At 37.9% G+C, this 27,903-nt stretch overlaps 3 protein-coding genes across 5 annotated transcripts; 2 read left to right on the top strand and 1 right to left on the bottom strand.

Moving 5' to 3' along the window:
- The first annotated feature begins 4,391 nt into the window (after nucleotides 1–4,391).
- LOC135337927 (uncharacterized) lies at nucleotides 4,392–7,949 on the top strand. Its single transcript, XM_064533949.1, has 4 exons — nucleotides 4,392–4,433; nucleotides 6,712–6,834; nucleotides 6,923–7,013; nucleotides 7,675–7,949. Exons 1-4 carry the CDS (start codon nucleotides 4,395–4,397, stop codon nucleotides 7,767–7,769), a joined length of 348 nt encoding a protein of 115 aa, XP_064390019.1. The 5' UTR covers nucleotides 4,392–4,394; the 3' UTR covers nucleotides 7,770–7,949.
- A 1,293-nt stretch (nucleotides 7,950–9,242) lies between these two features.
- On the bottom strand, nucleotides 9,243–14,434 carry LOC135337934 (uncharacterized). Of its 2 annotated transcripts, none has more exons than XM_064533955.1 (2): nucleotides 14,383–14,434; nucleotides 9,243–13,663 (listed from the first exon to the last, which is right to left on the bottom strand). In XM_064533955.1, exon 2 carries the CDS (start codon nucleotides 11,959–11,961, stop codon nucleotides 10,552–10,554), a length of 1,410 nt encoding a protein of 469 aa, XP_064390025.1. In that variant the 5' UTR covers nucleotides 11,962–13,663; nucleotides 14,383–14,434; the 3' UTR covers nucleotides 9,243–10,551. The 2 variants fall into 2 exon arrangements, with proteins under 2 accessions (XP_064390025.1, XP_064390024.1); XM_064533954.1 differs by lacking the exon at nucleotides 14,383–14,434 and adding an exon at nucleotides 13,854–13,994.
- A 2,752-nt stretch (nucleotides 14,435–17,186) lies between these two features.
- On the top strand, nucleotides 17,187–22,161 carry LOC135337933 (uncharacterized). 2 transcript variants are annotated; one of them, XM_064533952.1, is made up of 2 exons: nucleotides 17,187–17,356; nucleotides 17,512–22,161. In XM_064533952.1, the coding sequence occupies exon 2, from the start codon at nucleotides 17,578–17,580 to the stop codon at nucleotides 22,015–22,017; it is 4,440 nt and encodes a 1,479-aa protein (XP_064390022.1). In that variant the 5' UTR covers nucleotides 17,187–17,356; nucleotides 17,512–17,577; the 3' UTR covers nucleotides 22,018–22,161. The 2 variants fall into 2 exon arrangements, with proteins under 2 accessions (XP_064390022.1, XP_064390023.1); XM_064533953.1 differs by having other exon boundaries at nucleotides 17,194–17,338.
- The last annotated feature ends 5,742 nt before the right edge of the window (nucleotides 22,162–27,903 follow it).

Raw genomic sequence — 27,903 nt, 5'->3', positions numbered from 1 at the left:
ACAATGCTCTATTTGCTGCAACTATATTCGCGTAAAAAATGAGTCCATGTATGGTCCCAGTAGCTATGGTGATATTAAGCAGGAGAATGAATGCAACCAGTGCTACACCTAATACAGCAAAGGAATTAACAAGGAGAGGAAGAGATTTGAGCATTCCAAACATTTTGACGTACCTAAAACAAGACTGAGTCCCTCTTTACATTCCCCACACAAGACACCACTTCGATTGTAGTCACACTGTCTGTCTATCTCGTTTTGATTGCCAAGAACAACGTCGAATGGTTTCTCTACACAATAATCAAATGGACAGTCGCTAACTATGTAGCTTGTCATATTGAGCGTAGTGCTATTATCAACCCCTATCCATATATTAGTTTCAAGTTGAAACTGTTTCTTGATCATGAGAACATTCGGAAATTTGATGTTGTTGTAAATCTGGATCACAGCCACAAATGCATTCGATTGTATCATTGGTTTGTTGGAAACAAACAGGACAAGTACAAGAAAGAAATATAATACTTATACTCTGTGTTGACTTTCCAAGGTTAGCACAGGGACCACCATCAGCATAGAGTTCCACTTGAGCAGCGATGTCTTGTGCGAATACATTGTACTCTATTTCTGTGCACTGATTGCCAACTCTTTGTTCTGTCTGTCCTTCTTTGAGACGACCAACACCACTTTTAGAGATAACAGAGCTTCGAATTGTAGCATTAACTGGATTTCCAACTTGATCAACAGCCATAACATTCATTTTTAGCACACCTCCTCTGATAATCACACTACTGTTCTCGGATCCATTACACAAACTTACTTCCACTGATAAATCACTCGAAAGTTCGACAGTGTTTCTGAAGTATTCCTGAAGCTGTATAGAATTCTGCGAAAGGGTTGAGTGTGCACCTATCCAGAAGACCTCCATACACATTTGATCCAAACTTGAAGGCTATATTATTTGTGAGGAATGTGTTTACAAAAATTGTGTCATTATAATGAGTCAAGTCATACAAATTGAGAGTTTTAATGAAGCATTCAGAGAAAACGCTCTCAGCTAACTCGTTGGTGATCCCACCTCTACAAGTACCACCGATTTCTGTACTATCATCAACGTATATACCTCCACCATGTCCGGAATGAGCTGTATTATTTCCGATATGTAGCATAACCCTACATTCTTCAAAGGTGTATTCATGCCACTCTTTGAATATTTGTACTTTGGAACTTTCTTGAAGGTAAATTCCCCCGCCATTAGACATCGCATTGTTCATATGTCTACATACAGAAAGAAATAAAGAATTGTGATGGTTGATGCAATAGCAAAGATACCCCTACCATCACGATAAGCTGTGTTACTTGTGATCATATTTGTTCGAGTATCATAATATACGTTTGATTCAAATTTGATACTGCTTAGGTAAGCGAACATACCTCCACCATTACTCGCAGTATTGAAAGATATTTGAACTGGATAATAAACAAATAGCGTGGCTTCTCTCAGAAATATTCCTCCTCCAAAATTAGCTATGTTGTTGACAATTAAAACTTTTCCAAGCGTTTAAATAGACAAGCGTTAAAATAGATTTGGCTCTGTACAGCAAAGATGGCTCCACCAAGATTGCCGTGATTATTATTGAGTTTTGTTGGTCCATCAAATCTAATTACACAGTTAAGAGCATATATAGAGCTTTTGCTGTTGTCGCTGATAACATTGGCATCTCGGAATGTCAAAACAGATTGCTGAATGAATAAAGCACCAGCTTTCGCTACGTTATTTGTGATGACAGTATCACTGATAGACACACTCGAATAGGAGTACATAGCTGCCACATAATCACCACGATTTCCTGTTAGTTCACTTTCAGATATGTTAAGGGTACCCAACTCCATGTGTATACCGCCACCCCAATCGGCTTTATTGCCATTTATGACTGTTTTCACGATGTAGGCATTGCAGGCATAATAATAAATGCCACCACCCCAATCATGTGCACTGTTGTTTGTTATGTTGCATTTGAAAAGCGAGAATATTTTGCCGTTACTCTCATCAGCGTAGATTGCTCCTCCTATATATTTCGCACTGTTACTTGTTAGTTCACTATCAGCGATGTATATGTTACTCGAATGAGAATAAATTCCTCCACCATATTTGGAAGCACTGTTGTTTTCGAATAAACTGTTTGATATCGAATATTCGATTGATCAAAGATAAATATCAATTTTGTGACATGGACATAAGTGATAGGTGCATGGATTGTCAGATTTCTGAAATGGTTCCACAGTAATTCCCTCAGTTTAGTTCTTATGCATTGAGAGGACTGAGTGAGGTCAATTGCAGGTAGTCGATTCCCCCCTGCGCGGCCCTGTTGTCGGTTAGTTCACTATCAGTAATATATATAATACTAGAACGAGCATTAATTCCTCCACCAAACCTTTGGGCACTGTTTTTTTCAAGAAACTGTTTGAAATCGACATATTCGATTGTTCATGGATAACAATCGCTCCTCCCCACGTTGCACTGTTGTTGGTCAGTTCACTATCAGCGATATATATAATTATAATTATCACTAAAATGAGCAGAAATTCCTCCACCAGATTTTGTAGCATTGTTGTTTTTGAATGAACTGTTTGAAACTGACACATTAGATTGATTGAAGATAGATAACGCTCCACCCCACATTGCACGGTTACTCGTTAGTTCACTATCAGTTATGTATGCATCACTAGAATGAACATAAATAGCTTCACCATCTTTAGAAGCACTGTTGCGGTCAAACACACTGTTTGAGATAGATATAGTAGATTGAGGAAGGGCACAAATTGCTCCACCATAACTTGCATTATTGTACATTTCGATATGACAATGATTGTTTGTTGAATCCACTTTGATTGCTCCTCCGCATCTTTGTACAGCAACATCATGTCTGTTTCTTTTGAACACACTATTTGTGATTCTTACTGCATTTCCAGACTGTACATACAGAGCTCTAGCAAGATTGTTTTTGAACGAAACATGATCAATTGAAGTGTTTTGTGTGTTTCTGATATAGAGTAAAGCGGGACTGCTATCAGAAAAACTCGAGAAAAAGCACTCCAAAATGGAAAAGTTTGCCACATCATTAATAGTTAGCTTTTCTTGGGAACTATTTCCAATTTCAGATGTAAAATTTAAATTTTGAATATTCGATACTGGTAAATTAGATACTACTCTTTCCTTATAGTATCACTGAATTATTCTCTCCAATAAACTGCACAAATGTGAAATTTTGTACTGTAAGGAAACGACTAAGAGGATGAATCCCTGGTAGAAAAATCAAAGTCAAACTGTCTCCGCTAGAAGATTGGTTTCGCTGATTAAGTAGCTCAAGCGAAAATGTGTTTTGTTACTAGAGCCATTGAATGCATGGGTAGAAATTTCTGGCGCTATGTAGTAAGTTTCCGAAATCACCAACGAAATCACCAATCTCAAGCCAGAGAGAATCAGAGTAACAATCAGTAGTTGAGGAATGAGGTGCATCATGCAAACAGACTGCCACTGAGGACGTATGTATATCCACTCTTGAAAGATGAGATGAGTCGCTCTGCTCTGTAAAAGAGTATAAATTATTATCACAGTCATGAATCAGTTTGCCAAGGAGATGACTATAGCTCCATAAAAACTGTAGCAACACTATAGCTGGATTAATTGTACACAATCCTGCATGCATGTCTATAATAATAATGTAACATTATTGAGTTTGAAAACTTACAACTTTGTATTCAGGTACCTTGACAACTTTGAATAGAAGATTTCCAAAAAAGGATTGTATATCATCTATATAGCTCTCAGACTGATTCTATATCTTTCTTTCTTATATTAATGTAGTCTATAGATGCTCCGACTGCATGGTGTTGGTCAATTGCAAACAATGGTGTGTGTGTGTGTGTGTGTGTGTGTGTGTGTGTGTGTGTGTGTGTGTGTGTGTGTGTGTGTGTGTGTGTGTGTGTGTGTGTGTGTGTGTGTGTGTGTGTGTGTGTGTGTGTGTGTGTGTGTGTGTGTGTGTGTGTGTGTGTGTGTGTGTGTGTGTGTGTGTGTGTGTGTGTGTGTGTGTGTGTGTGTGTGTGTGTGTGTGTGTGTGTGTGTGTGTGTGTGTGTGTGTGTGTGTGTGTGTGTGTGTGTGTGTGTGTGTGTGTGTGTGTGTGTGTGTGTGTGTGTGTGTGTGTGTGTGTGTGTGTGTGTGTGTGTGTGTGTGTGTGTGTGTGTGTGTGTGTGTGTGTGTGTGTGTGTGTGTGTGTGTGTGTGTGTGTGTGTGTGTGTGTGTGTGTGTGTGTGTGTGTGTGTGTGTGTGTGTGTGTGTGTGTGTGCGTGCGTGCGTGTGTGTGGGGAGAGTATCATCTACCTTGACCTTCATGTAGATATGTTGAGGGCAGGGTCGACATGGAAGAAACCTAACCTGGTAACTAGCCATTTGAAACCCAGTTTACAGTATATATGATAATTAAAATGGTATAACGTATAACTTGTCCTTGCATTACATCATGCTATGTATACTATACATTACCCTTGTAAAATGTATTTACAATGTGAGTATCACAGGTATGATGTAGGCAATGCAGGTAATTATAGGTATAGGTAAGGTAGTACCAAGAGAACTCTTGGCAGTACCCATTAAAAGACACTCAAAGTTATCCCAAAATGTACTACACTACATCCTACTAATAGAGGCAACAACAAGATGGTAATGAGACTAATAAATGAGTGCAGTGACAGAGTAAGGCGTAGTCTTGCAAGTCAGCCGTTACAGTTTCAGGGTCTGATCCGCGAGAGACATGCACCAGAGTCATTGCCTGTTGATTGAGTAATGGACATATTCACTTCTAATGAGGATCTCTAATCAGTTAGTGCTTGCCATATGCATGTACCAACTCACTAAGTAAGGCGTGTGCATTGGAACACTAACAAAACAATTGAATAATGTATGATGGCTCAGCTTGTACCCCACCCAAGCTTTCCCCATGCACCCATATAATTATAAGCTACAGGGAATTGGTGTGGGCAGAGATTATAATATATACCGAAGCAAAGGTGTCGAAACAATCAAAGCAAACGGAGGACATGCTAAAATATGCAAACTAACTGTATACAAACAAAAAACAATTCCTGTATAAGCATCAGGGCTATCTTTCAACTCAAAAAGCAACAAGCTTGCATTTAATCAAAGCAAACGGAGGACATGTTAAAATATGCAAACTAACTGTATACAAACAAAAAACAATTCCTGTATAAGCATCAGAGCTATCTTTCAACTCAAAAAGCAACAAGCTTGCATAATTTATACATACTAATTATGAAAAAACAGTTCAGCTCAAGAATAACAGACGAATAATCTGATTATGGGCTACCTAAACGGAAAATTCTCAACCATGTCATATGCGATGTTATGAGCATGATATTATGTGACGTTATAGGTACAACGGGTAAAATATTCGTGGTCAGACCTTCAACCACGAAAACCACAAATATTTTGCTCCACAAAAATAACCTTGTATACGGTATAGAATCGTATTTCAGAGGGCGAGCCCACTCTGCATTCTATGATTGCAGTCAGGCTCTTTCATGCAATTCTGAGTCCACATGCACGTAATGGAAGGTTGGTTTTGTATATTCATGGGTCTCACACATACAATACAAGTGAACTTTGACCCTAAGCTTGGTATGTCATTGAGTAGTTCTCGACAAGAGTGCATGAGCAGCATTGCCACCTCTTGGATAAGTACATAGTACTACCAAATGGCAGAGATATACGTATACTGGCTCCTATATTATATATAAAGTTGGGAGGAGGGGAGTAAAACATACAATTAATAGTGTAGATCAAATGCAGTGAGGAATGTATAACGAAAGTGATTCAGACAGAAGTAAGCATATAATTTTTTGTCATACGAAATAGTCTAGAAAAGTGCGGTTCAAATAGTCATTTACCAACAAATAACACCACCTTGATTTTATTACCACCCCCAAGAACCGGCGGATCGATTTATGCTTTACTGCATGCTGCCTTGATGGAAGTTATATATGTGTGGCCTATATAATAGAAGCTGCACTCTGGTCAACTATTAAAGCTGCTTAGCAAGCATGCATGACAGACGTATAGTGCACGTGTCGTATAGTGCTTGTGCGTGTATGTAAATATTTTACTATAGTTCGCCTATGGCTAGTACCACAGAATCCAATAATCAATCTCCTTTGTTGTTACAAATTAAATTTACAACAATTTTACCAGGGATAAAGCGGTTTTCAAGTATTTAGTGCCCATGCTCTTAGAGACCATAGTGACTATTATTATAGAAGGTAGACATTATTTTATTCCTTCCATGATGAATATAGTTATAGGCTCTTTAAATTCCTGATCCATGCATGCATGTATCTGAATATTGGTTTGTATATGTATCCATTCCAGATTTCAGTTCCCAAACAGGAGATTCAAGTATAAAATGAGCCAGCAAGAGAAGCTATGACACCTAAAACTATAATTATAGCTAACCAGCTCTTCTATCAACTCAGAAAGAAATTGTGACCAATCCAACAAGGGAAAAAAATGCATGCATGCTGTCTATTGTGATACATGCATTTACAAGTTCATGCTGTCTATATGCACAATGTCATGCGTGTATGGCAATGCTATACATGCTGTCGTGCAATGTGTGCATGAGGTAATTCTATTCTTTTTGCAGACAATGAAGATTGTGCTTGTCGTAGTCGCATGCTTTGCAGCAGTTAATTGTCAAGATGCTGCTTGCTTGGCTAATAGAGTGCTAAACAATCCAAGCCTTGCAACATGCATCAGTGCCAATAATGTAAGTTTAATTTATATTCAAGCAACAAATTTACCAAGCTTGAAGTAGTACAAATTCTTCCGTACATGAACAATTTACACCTTTACAGCGTAATGGTGACTTTTGTCAACTGTCCTGCATCAACGATATTGCAGCACTTTATAACACTTGTGGAGTTTCACCAAACCCCATAACAGCTGGTAAGTTGGTATTATAATGCTGAACAATCAATGTGAGAGAATTCAATTAAAATATTTGTGTGGTTAAATAGCCTCGTCACAGACCAAATTGTCTCTACGTTGGGTCGCCAACTAGGCTTGGCATTGATTGTATCTGGGCATGCATGGTTAGAAACTAAAAACAAAAACAGAGATTCTAGTTGCATATATATACATGATGCATATATATATACTGCAGATGCCACAGAATGACGGTGATCCATATTGCAATTGAGTTTTACTATAATTATAGTGAGTAATTTTCGAGGGTCTTCGTAAATTTTATCAAACCGCAAAAATTTCAACCGCGAAAATGCATGTTTAATAATACAAGTCAGCTAAAAAAACCTTGTTATTTAATAACCGTACGCACCCAAAGGAGACAGCTGCTGCGATGGCTAGCCCCAGAGTAGCCAACTTTCAACGCCGAGGAGCAGTTATACTCTTCCATTTACCTGCATTCTACGCGATAAATATGGGTTGTGGTTTCTGGTTAACATTTTGCGGGGGAATTGCTTCCTTTTCGTAAATTTCTAGTTACGCCCCTGACATATATATAGGGATCATGCTACTATTGACTTACTTGACAATGGTTGTTAGTGAACAGATAATTATAATCACCACCTTCTTCTCTATATTTCAGTTTGCCCCAATGCTGGTAATGGTGCTGCATTTACTGTTGCCATGCCAATGATGGTGCTCACTGGACTAATTGCCACTTCGGCCTCACTGTTTTAAGCAGTCGCAACGTCAAGGATGCTAAACTCTTCGATTGATCTTGAGATGTAGCTCAGTATAATATATATATAATTATGTACATTCACATAATTATACAGTTTTAGTTTATAGATGCTGTCAGACCAATATATTGAAAAATGGATATTAATTTTTCTGAAACAAAGTAATAGGTCATAATTATGGGTGTGAGGTATTTATGTCCCTCAGCTTTGGGACACTGTAACTAAAACTATATATAGATACCGAGTTACACCTTCTGCCCACATGCAGCCTCTTTAAAGGAAGTAAGAATGGTAAAGAAGAACGGGAAACTAACTTGTCATTGGAGTGCATGCCCTTCACACATGCATGAGTGAGCAGAACACAACTACAGGTAACGAGTGTAGTGACATACAGTAGACTCTCGTTAATCCGGTCACCCTTGGGACCATGCAGCTTGGTCGGAATAGCGAGGTGGCTGCAGCTCAGGAAATAGCTGCCTTAAAAACGACCTTACCTCGAATCTAATGACTACTTTTGTGTTCTGGTGTGTGTGTGTGTGTGTGTGTGTGTGTGTGTGTGGGTAGGCTGGATGAGATACAGTCTGGCCTTTCCATTGGCAAGATCAGCCATACGTTGTGTTCGTGGATCTCGTTCCACCCGCAGAAGAGACATTCGCCAGTCTCCAATGGACCTGATCCAAGCGGAGACGCGGTTCGAGTGCGAATAGACTGTACATGTATATAGATCTATACCCAAACTCTCACAAACCTTTAGAACTCTAAGTACGTACATGTTTATTTTTTCTAACCGTCTTTCAACATCATAATTTTGACCTTAAAAAAAATGGAGACCACACCTCCAAGTTTCCTAGCTGGGCATGCGTACGTACGTACTGTGACTTATCAAAAATTGCACGCTACAAAATAGTACAAGTCAAGAATCTGCATCAGAAAGTTGTTCCTTGTCACTGTCAGTGTCTAAAAGTGACCCAACCATTGTCATTTTATCAAACACGACCACATTTTGGTGTTTATATCATGCACATTTTAGAATTGGGCTATCATTTTTGGAGTTTAACTAATAGGTAAACCTATGAAAAATCAGCTTGTTTCGCACATTCGTGCTCATCTGGCAGCTGTCTAGTTTTATGTTATGTCTGATAATTATATACTTTTCTCTAGCTGGATGGAATACAATCCTATGAACACTTACAACTTCTTATAGTATAGCATCAGGAGGATCTTAAGGTACCCCTGATAGCATGCAGGTACTTTGTCACCGTATAGATTTCCAATGTAGATCATAAAAAGTATCCTTTTATTTTCGATAATTGTATTGCATATTTTCACAGCATTATTCTCAATGCTCATGCAGGAGTAGAGTGTACCTATTCTCCTTAAACTTATGATAGCAAAATCCGCCAAGGCCTACCAACCATGCACGCAGCAAAATATTTAGTATGCAAGCTTGGTAACTATAGTCTAGCCATAATTAATTTTTATAAGAAACTTTTTTTAACTATATATAATTCTTCAATCTACACAAATTATGCATGTAGCTCATTATAAACGATGATACATACAAGTGCATGAAAATAATTAAACTCTACTATTATAGTTATTATGATTGTTCATTTTTGAATTCAACCACTGTATGTGTTACCGAGATTTCAGATCGAATTTTTGTAGAAGGATTTGTTATGTAGTCACCTTCAACCACTGGGGCAAGGTCATCGATGTACAACAGTTTCAGCTCATCAGAACTTGTGATTTTACCGGCTCCATCGGTGTAAGAGTGGTACTCGGAACTCGATGGTAGGCTGACCATTTCATACGATATGTTCTTTTCTTGTCCATCAACAATTCGAGCTTTCCACTGAGACTTTATTCCGAGAGCTACATTTCTCAATGAATGTGATAGCTTCTGGAAGACATCGGTTTTTTTCAGAATAAATTGGTAAAAGTTGTAGCCGACACCAATCACTAGAAAGAGGATGAATGCGATGCCAATAGAAGTGTTTGCTAACGCATGGCCATTGCTAATCTCGTCACGACCAATATTGCTCACATTTTTGATGGTGAAATACAATGTACCAAAGGCTAGGAAAATGATATTGAGTAGAAACAGTGTTTCCACGAAATCGTTCAACCACTTTTTAAACACTCTAATACGCAATGATTTGAGCACGATAATTCCCACTGGTAAGCAGCCAGCTGATATAACAGGTAGGTATGGGTTTGGTGAGAATGCAGTCACTAGATTGTGGATAATCAAAGCAAAGAAAAGCAGTCCCACCCAGTAGCGATGCTTGGGAGTGAATGGAGCATGGTATGCGTCCATGAAGCCTATGTACTTTGTGTTCTTGGTCCATTTCATGAGCTTCCATTTGGAACAGAGAGGAAACCATTGTCCAAAGAACAACCACCAGCAGCGAGGATTATGATAGCAGCAACAAACTGAGGGATGTGTTCTCGACTGAAGTAGCGCACGTTACCATTATAGGACCAAACGATTCCATGAGAAGAATCTAAAGCTGTGGACTGCAATGCAGCAATGATAAACCGTAAAAGTTTGGAATAAGAGAGTAGGATGAGTGTGCCTAGGGCAGCAACTGGGTTTCTGTTAGAGAGGAGCCTTGCAAATGAGTCAAAGTACTTGCTCAAAATTATTATTAAGAACATCAAAAGAAACAGATATGCTGGAAAGACAAGTTGAAGAAGAACTTTCGCTTGAGAGTTAATTCCATCGTAAAAGCATGTCTCAATTCCCAAGTCAAGATTGATCCAATTTATGAAAACTTTCAAAAAGTTGAGGTGTCGCGTGGTAGAAACAATGCTCTATTTGCTGCAACTATATTCGCGTAAAAAATGAGTCCATGTATGGTCCCAGTAGCTATGGTGATATTAAGCAGGAGTATGAATGCAACCAGTGCTACACCTAATACAGCAAAAGGAATTAACAAGGCGAGGAAGAGATTTGAGCATTCCAAACATGTTGACGTGCCTAAAACAAGACTGAGTCCCTCCTTACATTCTCCACACAAGACACCACTTCGATTGTAGTCACACTGTCTGTCTATCTCGTTTTGATTGCCAAGAACAACGTCGAATGGTTTCTCTACACAATAATCAAATGGACAGTCGCTAACTATGTAGCTTGTCATATTGAGTGTTGTGCTGATATCAACCCCTATCCATATGTTAGTTTCAAGTCGAACTGTTTCTTGATCATGAGAACATTCCGAGATTTGATGTTGTTGTAAATCTGGATCACAGTCACAAATGCATTCGATTGTATCATTGGTTTGTTGGAATCCAACAGGACAAGTACAAGGAAGAAATATAATACTTATACTCTGTGTTGACTTTCCAAGGTTAGCACAGGGACCATCAGCATAGAGTTCCACTTGAGCAGCGATATCTTGTGCGAATACATTGTACTCTATTTCTGTGCACTGATTGCCAATTCTTTGTTCTGTCTGTCCTTCTTTGAGACAACCAACACCACTTTTAGAGATAACAGAGCTTCGAATTGTAGCATTAACTGGATTACCAACTTGATCAACAGCCATAACATTCACTTTTAGTACACCTCCTCTGATAATCACACTACTGTTCTCGGATCCATTACACAAACTTACTTCCACCGGGTCTGAAGCAACTGATAAATCACTCGAAAGTTCGACAGTGCTTCTGAAGTATTCCAATCCATTTGAAGCTGTATAGAATTCTGCGAAAGGGTTGAGTGTGCACCTATCCAGAAGACCTCCATACACATTTGATCCAAACTTAAAGGCTGTATTATTTGTGAGGAAAGTGTTTACAAAAATTGTGTCATCATAATGAGTCAAGTCATACAAATTGAGAGTTTGAAGGAAGCATTCAGAGAAAACGTTCTTAGTTAATTTGTTAGTGATCCCACCTCTACAAGTACCATTAATTTCTGTACTATCATCAACGTATATGCCTCCACCATGTCCGAAATGAGCTGCATTATTTCCGATGTGTAGCATAACTATACATTCTTCATATGTGTATTCATGCCACTCCTTGAATATTTGTACTTTGGAACTTTCTTGCAGGTAAATTCCCCCGCCATTAGACATCGCATTGTTCCTATCCACATACAGGAAGAAATGAAGAATCGTGATGGTTGATCCAATAGCGAAGATACCCCCACCGTCACGATAAGCTGTGTTACTTGTGATCATACTTGTTCGAGTAGCATATACGTTTGATTCAAATTTAATACTGCTTAGGTAAGCGAAAATACCTCCACCATTACTCGCAGTATTGAAAGATATTTGAACTGGATAATAAACAAATAACGTGGTTTCTCTCAGAAATATTCCTCCTCCAGAATCAGCTGTGTTGTTGACAATTAAAACTTTTCCAATTTCTGTGTTAAAATAGATTTGACTCTGTACAGCAAATATGGCTCCACCAAGGGTGCCGTGATTATTTTTGAGTGTGGTTGGTCCATTAAAGTTAACTTCACAGTTAAGAGCATAATTATATGGAGCTTTCGCTGTTGTCACTGATTACATTGGTATCTCGGAATGTCAAAACGGATTGCTGAATTTACAAAACACCCGCTTTTGCTACATTATTTGTGATGTTAGAATCGCTGATAGATACACTCGAGTAGGAATACGTAGGTGCACCATAATCGGCATTGTTACTTGTTAGTTCACTTTCAGAGATGTAGATGTTACCTAACTCGGTGAATATACCACCACCCCATGGATTACCTCTGTTACCTGTTATAACAGTCTTCGTGATGTGGACGTTTGTTGGGCTATACAAGAAAATACCACCGCCCCAACTATCAGCACTGTTGTTTGTCAGTTCACTATCAGTGATGTTAATTATATCACTAAACTCAGCATAAATTCCTCCACCCTCTTTTGAAGCATTGTTGCTTCCAAATGAAGTGTTTGAGACCGACAAATTGGTTTGACGATAGATAGCAATCGCTCCCCCCCATGTGGCAGTATTGTTTGTTAGTTCACTATCAGTGATGTTTATATCACTAAAACGATATGCATAAATTCCTCCACCATCTTTTGAAGCATTGTTGCTTTCAAATAAAGTGTTTGAGACCGACATATTAGTTTGACGATAGATATAAATTGCTCCCCCGTGTGTGGCACTGTTGTCTGTTAGTTCAGTATCAGTGATACTCACATAATTGGATTGAGGATAGATGCAAATGGCTCCACCGTAACTTGCAATGTTTTGGAAAAATTTACACTCGGATACGACTATCATTGTTGAATCCACTCTGATTGCTCCTCCACTTCGAGCACTGTTCCAGTTCCTTTCAAACACACAATGTGTTATAATTACTTGATTTCCAGAACGTATGTGTATAGCTAGAGCAAGATTGTTTTCAAACCTGACATAATCAATTGAAGTACTTTCAGTACGATGGGTATAGAGCAAGGTAGGACGTGATGTACCGTTAAAACCCGAGAAAAAGCAACCAGAAATGGAGAAGTTAGTCACATAATTAATGGTGAGCTTTCTTTCAGAAGTAAATCCAACAATATCAGATGTAAAGCTTAAGTTTTCAATGTTCAACTGACCAATTGTAGAAAATTCCATTAAACTGTTTCTTCCACTAAACATTATCACAGAATCATTCTCTCCAATCAAATCCACAAACATAAAACTCTGTACTGTAAGAGAGCTGGTAAGAAAATGATTTCCTGGTAGAAAAACCAATGTCAAGTTTTCTCCACCATAAAATTGATTCTGACTAATAAGCAACTCCAGAGAGATTGTGTTGTTACTAGAGCCATATAGTGAATTTTCTGGGGCAATGTAGTAAGTTTGGGAAATTGCCGAGCCAGAGAGAATTGTAGCAATCAGTAGTTGATAAATGATGTGCATCATGTGAACAGACTGCCACTGAGGACGAACACACATTCAAATGGTGAGTCAATATACTTCAATGTAGAGTACATCACAATTAGTATTGAAAAGTGACTGCAAGCTATAGCCACAAATATACTAGCTCTAATTAATCAACAGATCTACATGCAGGATCCTGTTAAAACTCAGGTGTCATATAAAAAAACATCATGAAATATACACTTACAAGTTATTGGGGTTACACGTTGTAACTTGTTCTCTCATTGGTAGTTGCCAAGTCTGAAGAGGTATATAGCAATGATCTAAATAACCTCTGATTATGATTGCGCTCTTTATATCACAAGGTTTGAATGGGCTTAACTATAATAATAGCATGCATGTACATAACAATACAAAAGCTGAGGATCTCGTATAATGGTGTGACAAATGACAATGTGAGTACGCCCCCTCACTGCCAAATACATAGTATGCTTTGCTGACACCTCTTAATTGGGTAATTATTGTCTACACCATGCAGTTGTCCTAACTGTGCATGTGCATGCAAGACAATGATTTTGCAGCTACTTACTTCATACATCATAATCAAAACATGACAAGTGCATGTTATGTGCCAAAATTATAAAGGGATGTCTATATACGTCAAAAGACAAATAACACCCCATAGTACACAGCTCTAATTAATCAACAGATCTACATGCAGAGTCCTGTTAAAACTCAGGTGTCATATAAAAAAACATCATGGAATATACACTTACAAGTTATTGGGGTTACACGTTGTAACGTGTTCTCTCATTAGTAGTTGCCAAGACTATTAGCAATTGATCTGATTCATTATGATTGCTCTTTATATCGCAAGGTTTAAATGGGTTTAGCATGCATGTACAAAAGCTGAGGATCTCGTAATGGTGTGACAAAGGACAATGTGAATACGCCCCCTCACTGCCAAATATACGCTTTGCTGACACCTCTTAATTGGGTAATTATTGTCTACACCATGCAGTTGTCCTAACTGTGCATGTGCATGCAAGACAATGATTTTGCAGCTACTTACTTCATACATCATAATCAAAACATGACAAGTGCATGTTATGTGCCAAAATTATAAAGGGATGTCTATATACGTCAAAAGACAAATAACACCCCATAGTACACAGCTCTAATTAATCAACAGATCTACATGCAGAGTCCTGTTAAAACTCAGGTGTCATATAAAAAAACATCATGGAATATACACTTACAAGTTATTGGGGTTACACGTTGTAACGTGTTCTCTCATTAGTAGTTGCCAAGACTATTAGCAATTGATCTGATTCATTATGATTGCTCTTTATATCGCAAGGTTTAAATGGGTTTAGCATGCATGTACAAAAGCTGAGGATCTCGTAATGGTGTGACAAAGGACAATGTGAATACGCCCCCTCACTGCCAAATATACGCTTTGCTGACACCTCTTAATTGGGTAATTATTGTCTACACCATGCAGTTGTCCTAACTGTGCATGTGCATGCAAGACAATGATTTACAGAAGCCACTTACTTCATACATCATAATCAAAACATGCCGGACAAGTGCATGTTATGCATGTGCCAAAATTATAAAGGGATATCTATATACATCAAAAGACAAATAACATGCATCCATAGTACACAGCTGGTATAATTATGATGCTCAAGACATTGCTAAATAACATCCTATTACCTATTATTTTATTCCCACAGTATTCCTCAGTGTAAACCACGGAGCACAACATAATTTTAGACACTAAAACATAATTTTAGAATGTTCATGTAATGGTAACAACATAATTTTAGACACTAGTTGATAAGCTCTACATGGGAAGTATACATGGGAAAAGTGCCTCAGAGGAGGTATACTATGGGACTTAGTATACCTGCATGCAACTTACTTTTATACCTATATAGTATTCCGTTTTCAAGTAAAATTTAACACAGTAATCAGGCTACAGTGTCATTCACATTCAATTTACATCGCAGTTGACCTGATGTACGGTATTTTCTATGCCCACATTATGCTAGCATCTACCAGTTACATGCACAGCACAGAATTCTTTTGCATGTACCAGGTGGTACTGCATACTTAACACAATGCTACTATCTTATACATGGCACACAACGTACAATGCCACTATACCTAAACAGTCTTCTCACATGACACACAACGTACAATGCCACAACCTAAACAGTCCTCTCACATGACTCACAACACACAAGGTTTTAAACAGCTGTAGATACTTATAGATCTTAGACTATTGGTTTACGCATGCAGTACACATCAGAGCAGTACATCAGATTATCACATGGCACAACACAATATGGTTGAACTGGTGCTTTGACAAAGGTTTGCTCCCACTGGGCCATTTAAATAACATGCAATTGCTTCTATCGTTGAAGATTATTCATCAAGCCATCAGATAATTATAGGCTTCTGTTTCCATTAAACTCCCCTCCTATAGTGACTGTGTAGAATTCAATTCTGTCAACAATTACAATCAACAATAATAATGTAACATGCATTACATAATTACCTCTTCACCTCTTCTATATAACACTCTAGAGTGAAAGCAAAAACATGGCGAGAGGCATTAGCACAGCGCAGCTTGCATGCAGCACTCATTGTCTTAGCATCTAAAGAATAATTAGCCAGCATACATGAGCCTCCATAAGCAGCCACTCTATAAAACTCCTATCTCTAGCTGATCCCTAATGTACGGATGTTTGTTGGCAGAAGTGATGTGCAGCCATCCATGACTGACCATCTCCTAACACATGATTACCATACATGTATATGTTTTACTTCACTAATGCAATTAGTGGTCATGGTTGACTGCACTTCAACTTGGTATGCCTGAAATCCCCTATACTTGGAGAAAATCTAGTTACTCTGTCACTACCCACCTAATGGACAATAGAATGTGTTTGACAAGCCACTGTTGGGAAAACAAGTTGTAGAATCTACAACAATTAACAATTAATCAAGTGAGAAGATGCTTTGTTATAATTATCCTACTGTATACCAGTCAAAGCAAGCATTGAATTAGACATGCAAAAGTATATTCTACAAGTATAGCTAGTACAACAACATGCATGGGAAGTATAGATTTAATTATCGACTTGTTTATCCATGCACCCACTGATGCATACAACACATCCGTTCAACAGTATATGTTTACATATAAGGTGGGTTAACCACATTAGATTTCTAAGTGTGTGGGTGAGGGTCAATAATTTGTAGAATATACAGGCACACCCATGAGAAGACTCGATGGAAAATTTGTACTATAATAATTTATAACGGCAGTACTCGGGTTCATGTATCGAAAGTAACTGACAATTCTATAGATGCATGCTAACATACATTTAAGCTTTAGATCTAACCATGATGACTCAGATGATGACTGATCTCCAGTAACCCTAATCCAATAACCACCCACCTATCGCCCTCAACCACTTGATAATCTTCATAACATCAACAGCGTTGGCAATACCATAGACAACACTTCCTCACTTAGAAGGTATCAGTCAAAGCTTAGTAGGCTTTACTTAAGCATGCACATTCCCTGAAATTGACCAACACCATGCAGTCGGAGCATCTATAGACTACATTAATAAGAAAGAAAGATATATAGAATCAGTCTGAGAGCTATATAGATGATATACAATCCTTTTTTTGAAATCTATTCACAGTGTCAAGGTACCTAAATACAAAGTTGTAAGTTTTCAACCTCAATAATGTTACATTATTATTATACATACAGGATTGTGTACAATCAATCCAGCTATAGTGTTGCTACAGTTTATGGAGCTATAGTTATCTCCTTGGCAAACTGATTCACGACTGTGATAATAATTTATACTCTTTTACAGAGCAGAGCGACTCATCTCATCTTTCAAGAGTGGACATACGTACGTCCTCAGTGGCAGTCTGGTCACATGATGCACCTCATTCCTCAACTACTGATTGTTACTCTGATTCTCTCTGGTTTGAGATTGGTGATTTCGGAAACTTACTACATAGCGCCAGAAATTTCCACCCGTACATTTAATGGCTCTAGTAACAACACATTTTCGCTCGAGCTACTTATTCAACGAAACCAATTTTCTAGCGGAGGCAGTATGACTTTGATTTTTCTACCAGGGATTCATCCTCTTAGTCGTTTTTTTACAGTACGAAATTTCACATTTGTGCAGTTGATTGGAGAGGATAATTCAGTGATACTATTTAAGGGAAACAGTAGTATCCAATTTACTAGTATCGGTCGATTGAACATTCAAAATTTAAATTTTACATCTGAAATTGGAACTACTTCGCAAGAAAAACTGACTATTAATGATGTGGCAAACTTTTCAATTTCGGAGTGCTATTTCTCGAGATTTTCTGATAGCAGTCCTGCTTTACTCTATATCAGAAACACACAAAACACTTCAATTGATCGTGTTTCGTTCAAAAACAATCTTGCTAGAGCTTTGTATGTACAGTCTGGAAATGCAGTAAGAATCACAAATAGTGTGTTCAAAAGAAACAGACATGATGTTGCTGTACAAAGATGCGGTGGATCAATCAAAGTGGATTCAACAAACATTGTCATATCGAAATGTACATTTTTGAGAAACAATGCAAGTTATGGTGGAGCAATTTGTGCCCTTCCTCAATCTACTATATCTATTTCAAACAGTGTGTTTGACCGCAACAGTGCTTCTAAAAATGGTGGAGCTATTTATGTTCATTCTAGTGACGCATACATAACTGATAGTGAACTAACGAGTAACCGTGCAATGTGGGGCGGAGCGTTATCTATCTTTGATCAATCTAATGTGTCAGTTTCAAACAGTTCATTCAAAAACAACAATGGTACAAAATCTGGTGGAGGAATTTATGCTCGTTTTAGTGATATATATATTGCTGATAGTGAACTGACCAACAACAGAGCCACGCAGGGAGGAATGATACTCATCTTTGATCAATCGAATATGTCAATATCAAACAGTTTATTCGAAAACAACAGTGCTTCCGAATATGGTGGAGGAATTTATTCTCATTCTAGTAACATATACATCGCTGATAGTGAACTAACAAGTAACAGTGCGAAATATATAGGAGGAGCAATCTACGCTGATGAGAGTAACGGCAAAATATTCTCGATTTTCAAATGCAACATAACAAACAACAGTGCACACAGATGGGGTGGTGGTGTTTATTATTATGCCTGCAATGCCTACATCGTGAAAACAGTCATAAATGGCAATAAAGCCGATTGGGGTGGCGGTATAAACATAGAGTTGGGTACCCTTAACATATTTGAAAGTGAACTAACAGGAAATCGTGGTAATTATGGTGCAGCTATGTACTCCTATTCGAGTGTGTCTATCAGTGATACTGTCATCACAAATAACGTAGCGAAAGCTGGTGCTTTATTCATTCAGCAATCTGTTTTGACATTCCGAGATACCAATGTTATCAGCGACAACAGCAACAGCTCCATATATGCTCTTAACTGTGTAGTTAGATTTGATGGACCAACAAAACTCAATAATAATCACGGCAATCTTGGTGGAGCCATCTTTGCTGTACAGAGCCAAATCTATTTTAACGCTGAAATTGGAAAAGTTTTAATTGTCAACAACAAAGCTAATTTTGGAGGAGGAATATTTCTGAGAGAAACCACGTTATTTGTTCATTATCCAGTTCAAATATCTTTCAATACTGCGAGTAATGGTGGAGGTATTTTCGCTTACCTAAGCAGTATTAAATTCGAATCAGGTCTAGATGAGACTAGAACAAGTATGATCACAAGTAACACAGCTTATCGTAACGGTGGGGGTATCTTCGCTATTGCATCAACCGTCACAATTCTTCATTTCTTCTTATACGTGGATAGGAACAATGCGATGTCTAATGGCGGGGGAATTTACTTACAGCAAAGTTCCAAAGTACAAATATTCAAGCAATGGAATGAAGACACGACTAGTGGAATATATGTAATGCTACACATGGGAAATAATACAGCTCATTCCGGACATGGTGGAGGTATATACGTTGATGATAGTACAGAAATCGGTGGTACTTGTAGAGGTGGGATCACCAACGAATTGGCTCAGAGTGTTTTCTCCGAATGCTTCATTCAAACTCTCAATTTGTATGACTTGACTCCTTATAATGGCACAGTTTTTGTAAACACATTCCTCACAAATAATACAGCCAAGTTTGGATCAAATGTGTATGGAGGTCTTCTGGATAGGTGCACACTCAACCCTTTCGCAGAATTCTATACAGCTTCAAATGGATTGGAATACTTTAGAAACACTGTCAATTTTTCGAGTAATTTATCAGTTGCTTCAGACCCGGTTGAAGTAAGTTTATGTAATGGATCCGAGAAAAGTAGTGTGATTATCAGAGGAGGTGTGCTAAAAATTAATGTTATGGCTGTTGATCAAGTTGGTAATCCAGTTAATGCTACAATTCGAAGCTCTGTTATCTCTAAAAGTGGTGTTGGTCGTCTCAAAGAAGGACAGACAGAACAAAGAGTTGGCAATCAGTGCACAGAAATAGAGTACAATGTATTCTCACAAGACAGCGCTGCTCAAGTGGAACTCTATGCTGATGGTCCCTGTGCTAATCTTGGAAAATCAACACAGAGTATAAGTATTACATTTCTTCCTTGTACTTGTCCTGTTGGATTCCAACAAACCAATGATACAATCGAATGCATTTGTGACTGTGATCCAGATTTACAACAACATCAAATCTCCGAATGTTCTCATGATCAAGAAACAGTTCGACTTGAAACTAACATATGGATAGGAGTTGATATTAGCACAACACTCAATATGACAAGCTACATAGTTAGCGACTGTCCATTTGATTATTGTGTTGAGAAACCATTCGATGTTGTTCTTGGCAATCAAAATGAGATAGACAGACAGTGTGACTACAATCGAAGTGGTGTCTTGTGTGGAGAATGTGAAGAGGGACTCAGTCTTGTTTTAGGTACGTCAAAATGTTTGGAATGCTCAAATCTCTTCCTCTCCTTGTTAATTCCTTTTGCTGTATTAGGTGTAGCACTGGTTGCATTCATTCTCCTGCTTAATATCACCATAGCTACTGGGACAATACATGGACTCGTTTTTTACGCGAATATAGTTGCAGCAAATAGAGCATTGTTTCTACCACGCGACACCTCAAAGTTTTTGAAAGTTTTCATACATTGGATCAATCTTGACTTGGGAATTGAGACATGCTTTTACGATGGAATGAACTCTCAAGCGAAAGTTCTTTTTCAACTTGTCTTCCCAGCTTACTTGTTTCTTCTGATCTTTTTAATAATCATTTTGAGCAAGTACTTTGACTCATTTTCAAAGCTCCTCTCCAACAGGAACCCAGTTGCTGCTTTAGGCACACTCATCCTACTCTCTTATTCCAAACTTTTACGGTTTATCATTGCTGCATTGCAGTCCACAGTTTTAGACTCTTCCCATGGAATGGTTTGGTCCTATAATGGTAACGTGCGCTACTTCAGTCGTGAACACATTCCTCAGTTTGTTGCTGCTATCATAATCCTTGCTGCTGGTGGATTGTTTACTGTACTGCTGTTCTTTGGACAATGGTTTCCTCTCTGTTCTGAACGGAAGCTCATGAAATGGACCAAAAACACAAAGTACATTGGCTTCATGGACGCATACCACGCTCCATTTACTCCCAAGCATCGCTACTGGGTGGGATTGCTCCTCTTAGCTCTGATTATCCACAATCTAGTGACTTCATTCTCACCAAACCCATACCTACCTGTTATATCAGCTGGCTGCTTGCCAGTGGGAATTATTGTATTCAAAGCAATGCGGATAAGAGTGTACAAAAAATGGTGGAATGAGTTTGCTGAAACATTGTTTCTACTCAATCTAATTTTCCTAGCATTTGGCACTTTGTACACTAACATCAAAACTGTGAATAGCACTGGTTATGCCTTATCTAATATTTCTGTGGGCATCACATTCGTTCTCTTTCTCGTGTTTGTTATTGGCTACCATGTTTACGAGTTTATTCTCAAGAAAACCGGTATCTTCCAGAAGCTATCACATTCCGTGAGAAATGTAGCTCGTGACAAAAGGCAATCTCAAAATTTGAATGGACAAGAAACGAACAAATCCCATGAAACGATCAATGCCAATGCTCTCGACCTACCAGCAAGTTCCGAGTACCACTCTTATGTCGATGGAGACGGAAAAACCATGACATCTGCTCAGCTGAGACTGTCGTACATTGATGACCTTTCCCCAGTGGTTGAAGGTGACTACATAATAGGCCCTTCTTCTGAATTTCGATCGAAGGTCAGAGTAACACATACAGTGGTTGAATTCAAAAATATAACACTGTAAATTGAAGAATTATTTATTTGGAGGATTGATGTTTTGTACATATTATTATAATGAGAGTTAGTATAATTTTTTATCATTATAATTATGTATCGGGTATATTTCGATGGTATACCGATAAAAAGTTTGTGGAATGACCGTTAGAAATGTTATCGCAGATTTAATTTTCGCTGAATAGCAGCCTTTCTGCATGCATGCTGCATGTTCAATATTAATTCGTGGATATAAATGTTCGCGGTAAATGCTAGTCCATTGCTGGATCAGCGAAAACCCCGCGAACTTCATACCCTCGAAATAATTATAGCACGCTATACGGTATAATTATAGCTCAAAATGTGAGCATTCTATCGTTCCCATGGTACCCCATAATCAATATTATATATAGTCTCGCGGGCGATACTTCAAAAACTGATACTACGTACGTATGGTGATTAATATAGCCAAGTTTTCGTGTCGAGTTCTGGAATTTTAAGAATTTCCACACAAAATGTATGTATCGCAAGCATTCAAAAGGGGCGTCGTTTACAATCGTCCGCCATTGTTAAAGTTTACAAGCTACACTGCCTGCATGTACTGCATGTTCATTGTACAATCAGGCCCTCATAAAGGATATCAAGAATCATTGTACGGCCTACGAGACTATAATTATTGGACTATATAATAATTATTGTAACGCATAATGATTAGAGAAAGCTATAGAGCTATAGCTACATTGTAAACTAAGTAGATGATCGATCGGAATACAATTATAAAGTTCTCCAAAATTAAGCATAATTATACAGTAGACTCTCGCTATTCCGGCTCTCTGAAGTACGGCCACCTCGATATACCGGCCATTTGGCTTGACACGGAATGCTAGCTATATGTTTACTACACAAAACTCACCCTGAAGTACGGCCACTCGCTATTCCGTTTACCGGCCAGTGCTGTCTGTCCCAAACGTATGGAACGCCGTTTGCGACAAAATTCAGGCAGAATGTGATAGGCGTGTGCATCCAATATAAAATCGATTTTTGAAGATCGATTTTTAATAATCGATTTTTTACAGTTGATTTTCGATTTACACTGTAACGATCTTTGACAATCGATCTGATAATCGATTTTTGATTTTTGATAATCAGAATTCGATTTTTGATAATCGATTTTTGATAATCGATTTTTGATAATCGATTATTGAAATTCGATTTTTGATAATCGATTTTAGAACTGCTCTGAAGGGGGCTGGGGGGGCCCCCTGTCTAAAGCTGTATCACGTGATACTATCTTTAGAGACATTTTGCATTGAAGAAGCCACTATTTATGACTTCTATTCTATCTGGAATCACCAAACTCTTTCTCAGCTCTCTAAGCACACACAACATGGCCAAATAAAACAGTATACTGGCGAGAAAGCATACAAAAATGGGTGCACGAAGGAACTAAATAAGATAGCACCAACTAAAATTAATGATTTTTACTGTGACTTACGGCCCTCCTTTTTAATGGTTCCAAAAAACAATAATGTTTCGCTTTTGCGTTATAGTCTATCATGTGAGATAGCTAACCAAGCCAAGCTTTGATTCCAGGCCGCGGAGAAGGGGTTTGTGCATGTTCTGAGTTTCAAGGGCGGCCTAACTGTAGCCTTGAATCCATTTTAATCGGCCTGGATTCGAGGCTAGTATCAATCAATTGTGATTTTTGTAATCGATTTTCAAAAATCTATTATGATTATTGAATTTCAATAATCGATTATCAAAAATCGAATTTCAATAATCGATTATCAAAAATCGATTATCAAAAATCGAATCGATTATCAGATCGATTGTCAAAGATCGTTCACGTGTAAATCGAAAATCAACAGTAAAAAATTTATTATTAAAAATCGATCTTCAAAAATCGATTTTATATTGGATGCACACGCCTATCAAATTTTGCCTGAATTTTGTCGCAAACGGCGTTCCATACAAACAAGGTTTTCAATGTAATTTTATACGTATATTACGGCCGGATATGACGTTTTGGGTGTGGTTTAGCAAATAAAATTGAATTACACTTAAATAGAGAACAGAATGATTCATTATCCTCGAGACAAGAACCGCAAAAGTAGTCATTAGATTCTAGGTAAGGTCGTTTTTAAGCCGCGGCTATTTCCTGAGATGCAGCCACCTCGCTATTCCGGCCAAGCTGCATGGTCCCAAGGGATGCATGCATATGGCTGTCCTCTGATTCATGTATTAATATCACCTTATAATTTTTATGCCGGCTGATTCACTGCTAAAGAGCTCAATAAGTCACATATGCATGTACAGTATTTATATACTTTTGCGATCATCCAATATATGCGAACTTAATTTAATCACTTTGCATGCAACAATAAAATCGCAAAACCTTATAAAATCTAATACATGTACATGTAGTTAATTTACACCAGATCCTTAATTGCCAGAATGGGCAATAATTACATAATAATTAAATATTAACCCTCTACATACGGTATTATAGTACAATAGTACTATAATTATTAACCCGAGGCGCGTGGGCGGCCACGGGTTATAGTTTTTACCCGAGGCGCGCATGGGCGGCCACGGGTATAGTAGTCTCTGTTGGTTTGTTTGTTTGTTTGTGATCGGCTTTTCTACTCACCTGGATGCCACAGCACTGCGTTTACAGCATGGATAGCCTTCACACAACAATATCTTGATTTAAATAGTGGCAGATTTTGATGAACAAGCTTGTAACTAGGTCTGCTTACCTGGATGTTCTAGCACTGCGTTTACAGCCTCCACACAACAAGTTAGTACTTTTAATAGTGGCAGCTTTCGGTGTTAAAGCTTCGTTGTCTAATAAAAGCGAGCAAAATGTTAACCGCACAGGACGTGCACGCCCACGATCAGCCATCTCACACTTCCCCAGTAGAATGTCAATTGGATGGTACTCATGAATGTTCCACTTAGTTCTCCCAACAAATTAAAGCAAAAAGTTATCTAGAATGCTCACTTAGTTCTCAAATATACTCTAAAATTAATGTGAGGTTTACTATACAGCAGTATAAATAATGAACAGATACTGTTGCTTATGCAACCTTCGCACGCATGACAAATTGCACTAACCTATTTCACTGCATTTTGTCCGACTGACAAGTATTAAGTTTCCTGCTTCTCAAATGTCACGTTGTCATGACTCTTAGCAAGGCACATTAATTTTTACCAAACACATATTTATCTAATTGTACTGTAGTAATAAAGCTAATTAGAGGTCAGAAGAGGATAGAGATGATTGAGCAAATGTCTTTATTGCACTAAGCAGGCACATACCAGAGATAATGGAGTCACTAATTGATTGCATGCCATTCATGCACATCTATATACAGTTCATTTAGTCTAGAGAGTAGATTACCACAAATGTGTGAGTAGTTGTACTTAAATGTAAATATCTTTTGATTGGAGCATTTCTAAGAAATGTTGTTGATACCTATGTGTAGATGAATGACTGAACTACAACATATCCAAAAATGTTTTCATGGAAACATAAGGTGGTGGGTTTGTGGGGATTAATAGAACAACAGCAAATTGTTATAGTGGGTAATCTGTTAGAGTAATAAAACAGTAATCTTGTACAGCTAAGGTCCTAGACTTCATCACATAATTGTTCAATGGTTTGGGTATCCTGGCCATTCCTTTATGGGTGTTACAAATGTTCACAGTGTTTATAATTCATGATTTACTGGTTTTCAGGTACACTTTTGGTTAGAGTAATAACTTTTGAAAAATTAATAGCTTAGCTTTCAAATTTCTGTAGTAAGTTTACAGATAAAAGGGCTACATTTTGATACCAAGAACATCCTCTATGCTTATTCCATTGTTGAGATATCACTGAAAAACTACATATTCTACTATTTTCTACCGTTTTGATGACATCACAAGCTGCTAACCACAAATCGATGACACTTTAATTAACCACGTAAGTGGGCGTACAATAACTCTACGCCCACTCTAATTACATGTGTGGTTGATTAAAGCATCATTGGTTTGTGGTTTGCAGCTGCTGATGTCATCAAAACAGTAGAAAATAGTAAATTATGTAGCTTTTCAGTGTTATCTCAGCAATGGAATAAGCATATAGGATGTTCTTGGTATCAAAATGTAGCCCATTTATTTGTAAACTTACCAGATAACTTTTAAAGCTAAACTATAAAACGTTCAGAAGATATTACTCTAACCAAAAGTGTACCTAAAAACCGGTAAATCATGAATTATAGACACTGTGAGCATATGTAAGACCCATAAAGGGATGGCCAGGATACCTAAACCATTAAACTATTGTGTGATAAAAGTCTAAGACCTTAGCTGTTTAAGGTTAGTGTTTTATTACTCTAACCGATTACCCACTATAACAATTTGCTGTTGTTCTATTAATCACCACAAACCCACCACCTTATGTTTCCATGGAAACATTTTTGGATATGTTGTAGTTCAGTCATTCATCTACATATGGGTATCAACACCATTTCTTAAAAATGCTCCAATCAAAATATATTTACATTTAAGTACAACTACTCACACATTTGTGGTAATCTACTCTCTAGACTAAATGAACTGTATAGATCTATATAGCTGGTCATGCATGACTATTGCATTACTTGTATTTCAACACCTGGTCAGTATAGAATGTCAATTGGATGGTACTCATGAATGTTTCACTTAGTTCTCCCAGCAAATAAAAGTATAGAATGTTCTACTTATTTTTTCCTATAATACAACTCTATATAGTCTCGGTCCAGGCCACGCTTTAGAAAAAAGAACGTCTGGTCAAATTCCTTCTCGTGAAGCTTGTGCAGAAGTCTAGGAATGTTTTTGAACCGATAATTAACCGCACAGGACGTGCACGCCCACGATCAGCCACCTCACACTTCTCCAGTAGAATGTCAATTGGATGGTACTCATGAATGTTCTACTTAGTTCTCCCAACAAATAATTATCTAGATTGTTCACTTAGTTCTCCAACATGCTTCTATAATTATACCGTGAATAGTCTAAAATTAATGTGAGGTTTACTATATACAGTATAAAATTAATAATGATACTGTTGCTTATGCAACCTTTGCACGCATGACAAATTGCACTAACCTATTTCACTGCATTTTATCCGACTGACAAGTATTGAGTTTCCTGCTTCTCAAATATCACGTTGTCATGACTCTTAGCAAGGCAATGATCTAATTAACTGCTATTACCCCCACAGTGTTTATAAAAGCAATGGTATAATTAACTGCTATTACCCCCCACAGTGTTCAGAAAAGCAATGGTATAATTAACTGCTATTATCCCCACAGTGTTCAGAAAAGCAAGGCTCAGAACAGGATGGACTCCAAGAACCTGGCCGTAGTGTTCACCCCCACGCTGATGAGGTCCCCATACAGCACAACAGAAATACTGGCTGTACAGAAACTACCCGAGCAGAAGAAAGCTATCGACTTGCTAATTCATTCTCTGTTCAGTTAGCTGCGCTCGTACGTACGTTACCATGACAACACAGTACACATCATGCATTATATGCACTCTCACAGTTCATGCTCATTGAAATTACTCATTTTTGCACAAATTATTGCGTATGTAGCTATAGCTATAAAAGAACAATAGTGGAACCTCCGAATATAGGACACTTTGAGAGTGTATGTACCAATACTTTCACAGCATGAACCCCTATATACAATAGAGCTAGGACAGCTCTCCACCACCTGAGCAATCTATTCGCGTTCACCTGGTCCCCAAAAGCATTATAATTATTGTTCACTGATAAAACATAGTGATAATTATTTTGACTGCTACAAAAATTTTGAAGCCATAGTTAGATGCGGGTTTCATCAGAAACAGAATGATACTTGAATTCATCAAAATTAATTATGACCAA

This window comes from Halichondria panicea, chromosome 6 (assembly GCF_963675165.1).
Source record: "Halichondria panicea chromosome 6, odHalPani1.1, whole genome shotgun sequence".
Classification (NCBI taxonomy): Eukaryota; Metazoa; Porifera; class Demospongiae; order Suberitida; family Halichondriidae; genus Halichondria; species Halichondria panicea.
The sequence above is the reverse complement of the archived record's forward strand: the minus strand, read 5'-3'. Positions and strand labels throughout refer to the sequence as shown.

Excerpts from the sequence above, each read along its gene's own strand:
- LOC135337934 (XM_064533955.1), bottom strand. The coding sequence starts at position 11,961 with ATGATCACAAGTAACACAGCTTATCGTGACGGTGGGGGTATCTTCGCT.
- LOC135337927 (XM_064533949.1), top strand. The coding sequence starts at position 4,395 with ATGTTGAGGGCAGGGTCGACATGGAAGAAACCTAACCTG. Across the intron at positions 4,434-6,711 it reads CATGGAAGAAACCTAACCTG|ACAATGAAGATTGTGCTTGT; the intron begins GTAACTAGCCAT and ends TTCTTTTTGCAG. Across the intron at positions 7,014-7,674 it reads ACCAAACCCCATAACAGCTG|TTTGCCCCAATGCTGGTAAT; the intron begins GTAAGTTGGTAT and ends TCTATATTTCAG.
- LOC135337933 (XM_064533952.1), top strand. The coding sequence starts at position 17,578 with ATGATGCACCTCATTCCTCAACTACTGATTGTTACTCTGATTCTCTCT.